General features: G+C 37.3%; 1 protein-coding gene across 1 annotated transcript in view; it reads left to right on the top strand.

Annotated features, from left to right (window-relative positions):
* LOC103072412 (protein unc-80 homolog) overlaps positions 1-5,292 on the top strand; it is a gene marked incomplete at its 3' end in the record, with an annotated part of 220,293 nt that overhangs the window by 123,337 nt on the left and 91,664 nt on the right. The window contains exon 26 of the mRNA XM_007460228.1: positions 1,115-1,280. Within this exon, the coding sequence (XP_007460290.1) occupies positions 1,115-1,280 (166 nt within the window). The remainder of the gene's footprint in view (positions 1-1,114; positions 1,281-5,292) is intronic.

The raw sequence follows: 5,292 nt of genomic DNA, 5'->3' as shown, positions 1-5,292 counted from the left end.
TTCCCTACCAGTTTGCAGAGCTAGCTTTACTTAATCCTCAGGATTTAACTCCAACATCACCTTGGTATTTGTTTTCTACTTCTGTTGTGATATTGTGATTTATGATGAAAATATATGTTTGGTCTTCATCCCTGTTTCTGGCACAGTGCTCCTAAAATCCTTGGAATTTCTTAAGTAGGGAGGGTGACCAAGGTGTCTTTTGTTATGTTAAAGAGGTGACTTGGAGAATGCCTCTAGATTACCTAAGGATCAGCTGGTGACCAGATGAACCAACCAAATAATTAGAAAATTGAAACTTTCAGTCCCACCCCCTCACCTCCAGGTGACAACGATTTAATCAATCATGCCTATGTAATGAACCCTCCATAAAGACCCAAAAGAACAGGGTTTGGAGAGCTTCTGGTTGGTGAACACGTGAAGACTGGGGAGTGTGCTGCCCTTGAAGAGGGCATGGAAGATTGGCACCATCACCCCATACCTTGGCCTGTGCATTTCTTCCATCTAGCTGTTGCTGATTATATCCTTTTATGATAAACCTGTGATCTAGTAAGCAAAATATTTCTCGAGTTCTATGAGCACCCCCCTAGCAAATTAATTGAACCTGAGGAGGGGTGTTGTTGGAACCTTCAATTTATAACCAGTTGGTTAGAAGCACAGGTAACAACTTGGGCTTACAACTGATGTCTGAAGTGGGGACAGTCTTGTGAGACTGCATCCTTAACCTGTGGATTAAGGAAAACATTTTCATGACCCCAGTCTAAACCTGGCATTAGATAGAGGGAAATTTGGCTGTTTAAATGCTGTTGTGTGCAGCCTAAAATGGAGGGAGGGGTCTTCCCTGGTGGCGCAGTGGTTGAGAGTCTGCCTGCCGATGCAGGGGACACGGGTTCGTGCCCCGGTCCGGGAGGATCCCACATGCCGTGGAGCGGCTGGGCCCGTGAGCCATGGCCGCTGGGCCTGTGCGTCCGGAGCCTGTGCTCCGCGACGGGAGGGGCCACAACAGTGAGAGGCCGGCGTATCGCAAAAAAAAAAAAAAATGGAGGGAGGTTTGCTGGAAGACCAATGCAGTGCTGGGGAGATGCCAGCATCCATGTGCTCCTCACTGACATTTCAGGACTTGGAGAGCTGCAGACTTCGTTTGGATCCTGAGTTGGACCGGCACAGATATGAGAGGAAGATCAGCTTTGCTGGTGTCCTGGATGAAAATGAAGACTCAAAAGATTCCCTTCACAGTAGTAGCCACACCCTCAAATCAGATGCAGGTGTTGAGGAGAAGAAAGGTATGGATAAGCAAAAATTAATTCACGTTTCAGGGTTTCTCATGGGATATTTGGTCTCGGGTCTAAACTGCAGAATTGTGCACCGAAAGAAGTCCCGAACTGTTGGCTCTGTACATTACTAACAGTGTTGACTCAGTGAGGTAGGCAATCATGCTAGTTAGGAGTTGGACTCTGCAGTCAGAGAGACTCTAATTCCGGCTCAGCAATTCTCCATATCCGATTGAATCTAAGATGGCATCAGCTGTAAGATGAACCATTATCTTATATGCCAATAAGAAAGGAAAAATACTCCCCATTCAGTTCTTATGCAGTACTTTCTTATCACTTAATTTGTGCTTTATTCTTACTGAAAGAGGACTTTCAGATGTAATTAGATGTAGATTTCTATTATCGGTCTATATCATTCTTTGTGCAGCCAGGTAAACTGGTTAAAGGTTTTCTAAACCATCTTCAATTCAGAGATCAAATTCTTAATCACTTTTCAACTCAGAATTGTCATTGTCTGTGTTTTTATATATGATAATGTCCTCTGTGTTAGTAATACATCATTTCTTAAATGAATCTGTAAAAGAAGTAAAGCTGTTGGTGATAGTTACACAAGCCAACGTGCAACTGTATGAAGCTAGCCTACCTTCAGTCCCTGCTTCAGGAATGTTCCCAAACACATCTGACTAACCATCCCACCCACTCCTTCACCCAACTATCATTTGGTTCCTGGGACTTAAAAAACATTGGCACCCATTTTGTACATTTTGTTGCTGGTGCTTTAGATATTCATATGAACACAAGCAATAGCAAATGTGTCACAACTGCCACCTGGCTCTAGTGATCTTAAGATGTCATCAGTTGTAAGCCAAATCTCAATTTCAGAGATGTTCAAATGTAAAAAAAATGTGCATCTTAAAATGGTGAAATAAAGTAGTTATGTGACCTTGTCCAAGTTGCTTACCTTCTAAGCCAGTTTTCTTCCCTGTAAAATTAGATTAATAACACCTACCACATTGGAATGTTGAAAGCTTTAAAAGAGACAATACAAGTAAAACATAAACTCAGTACCAGATACCTAATAAGGACACAATAAATAATTGTCACCATTGTTTTTTTTTATTTGTATCATGAGCATATAGATTAAAATCCATGCAGAAAATCCTAAATATGAGTTACAGATTGCAAAGTTTTAAGTTGCTCTTTGAAGGCTCCTTTAAACTATTAACTTCTCTATCTGATTTTTCTATTTTCTTAAGTTTCATTATCCTTCAATGTTTTTCTAATGAATTCCACTAGAAAACAGCATATTTGTAAAAAGAGTCAAAGACAGTTCTATCCATTGGTATATTTTCTGCAGACAGTGACTCCATAAATGTTTGGTAGTTGAAGGAATGCATGATTCTCAAAAGACATAGCCCTACAGAAGACTTATATAGACATTTCTCCAAAGAAGGCATGGCCAACAGGCACATAAAAAGATGCTCAGTATCACTAATTATTAGATAAATGCATATCAAAACTGCAGTGAGGTATTACCTCACACTGGTCAGAATGGCCATCATTAAAAAGTCTACAAATAATAAATGCCGAAGAGGGTGTGGAGAAAAAGGAACCTTCCTACATTGTTGGTGGGAATGTAAATTGGTGTAGCCACTATGAACAGTATGGAGGTTCCTTGAAAAACTAAAAATAATTACTATGTGATCCAGCAATCCCATTCCTGGGCATATATCTGGAGAAAACTAATTAGAAAAGATACATGCACCCCAATGTTCATAGCAGCACTATTTACAATAGCCAAGACATGGAAGCAACCTAAATGTTCATCAACATATGAATGGATAAAGAAGATGTTGTGTGTGTGTGTGTATGCATATGTATATATATATATATATATACATACATATACAAACAATGGATTATTACTTGGCCATAAAAAAGAATGAAATGCTTTTTGCAGCAACATAGATGCACCTAGAGATTATATTAAGTGAAGACAGAGAAAGACAAATATCATATGATATCACTTATATGTGGAATCTTAAAATATGATACAAATGAACTTATTTACAAAGCAGAAATAGACTCACAGACATAGAAAAACAAACGTGGTTACCACAGGGGATGGGGGGGGGGGGGAGAGACAAATTAAGAGTTTGGGATTCATATATACACACTACTATATATAAAAGAGGTAAACAACAAGGACCTACTATATAGCACAGGGAAGAAACTCAATATCTTGTAATAACCAATAATGGAAAATAATCTGAAAAAATATATATATGTTTTTTAAAAAAGAAATAGCCCTAGATAAAGAAAACACAACATATTTAAAATATTTAAAATGTTGTAAGGAATGGATATATTCAGAAAAAAAACTTTTTAATATTTTAAGATCAGATTGTTGTCACAGCATTTAAAAAATGCAAATAATTATATTGTGTTGCATTTGTGGTGAACAGAAGCCATGTTGCGGGAAGGATTAGCCAAATTTTAGCAGTTTCTGAGTATGAAGAGGTATCAAGTCAAGGTCTGTTCAAATGCTACTACCTCTGACAAGGATGACTGCATATGATGAGAAACGTCCTTCTTTTTTATCAATATTTTTTAAATTGAAGTGTAGTTAATTTACAGTGTGTTAATTTCTGCTGTACAGCAAAATGGTTCAGTTATACATATATGTACATTCTTTTTTTATATCCTTTTCCACTATGGTTTATTATAGGATATTGAGTATAGTTCTCTGTGCTATACAGTAGGGCCTTGTTGTTTATCCATTCTATATATAATAGCTTACATCTGCTAACCCCAGCCTCCCACTCCATGCCTCCTCCAACCCTCTACCCCTTGGCAACCACCATTCTGTTCTCTATGTTCATGATTCTGTGAAACTCCCATCTTTTAAACATATCCCACAGGGTTTTTTTCCCATTCAAAATTATTATGTTAGTTATTATTTAAAGTAGTTGAAATAAAAATTGCTAATACTGACATGGTCAAATTTCAGCAGAGTAAATTCTACACCATTGAAAAAATAAAACCTCAGATTAATTTTTAAGAACACTTTAATTTCATGATTATCATTTATGTAAATTTCCTTTAATATTCAAACACACAAATACATAATAATTTTTCTCCTTATAGAATGGCTATGTAATTATATGAAAGTTATTTAATAAATTAGGAGCAGAAAACTAAAAGTATAGATAAAATGAGAACATATTCATAAAATGTCCTTTACCAGTTGGCAAGAAACTTCCTGAAGATTCCTACATCTTCCTTAATCCTTTTAATAAGCTGATACCAGATGCTAAAGCCGATGTGAAAATGGGGACCACAGGGACCCTGCTAACTCAGATTATTAAAATTTTATTTAAAATTTCATACCATCTGTTTGTATAACATCTAAAAATGTGAGTTCTTGAAATAACTTGAGGACACTTTGGATTCTACAAAGAAAAACTAACATGAAATAATCCTTAGAACTAAAAATGTCTGCCTAAAATCTCCAAGCAAGATCTGTCAGATCATTTTATCCATATTCCAGATACAAACTAAGACTGGCATTCCAGAATACAGACACCGAGACATGTGTGATCACTCAACAATCATATACTGAACACCTGTTGTATATCAGGTGCTATTACAGGTTTCTAGAATACAGCAATGAACAGGGAAAATTTCCCACATGTATTTTAGTTTATATTAGCTAATAGTTAATAACTTAATAGTGAATACATTAAATTCTGGACTTTCAAGTAGAGATAAGTAGTATGAAGAAAACAAGTTAGGGTCAGAGAATTGGTAGCGACCTGAAGTAGGAAGGATTGTAGTCCTAAGTGACATTGAGCTGAGACTTGCGTGATGTTAAGGATCCAGTCATGTGCAGGGCTGAGAGAAGAGTCTTCCAAACAGAGGCAACAGTGAGAGCAAGGCTCCGATGCAGGAATGAACTTGGAGCATGTGAAGAAGGGTAAAAAGGACAACAAGGTTGCAACAGAATGAGGTGAGGGAAGAGCGG

The sequence above is a fragment of the Lipotes vexillifer genome, unplaced genomic scaffold, assembly GCF_000442215.2.
Source record: "Lipotes vexillifer unplaced genomic scaffold, Lipotes_vexillifer_v1.1 scaffold1330, whole genome shotgun sequence".
Classification (NCBI taxonomy): domain Eukaryota; kingdom Metazoa; phylum Chordata; class Mammalia; order Artiodactyla; family Lipotidae; genus Lipotes; species Lipotes vexillifer.
The sequence above is the reverse complement of the archived record's forward strand: the minus strand, read 5'-3'. Positions and strand labels throughout refer to the sequence as shown.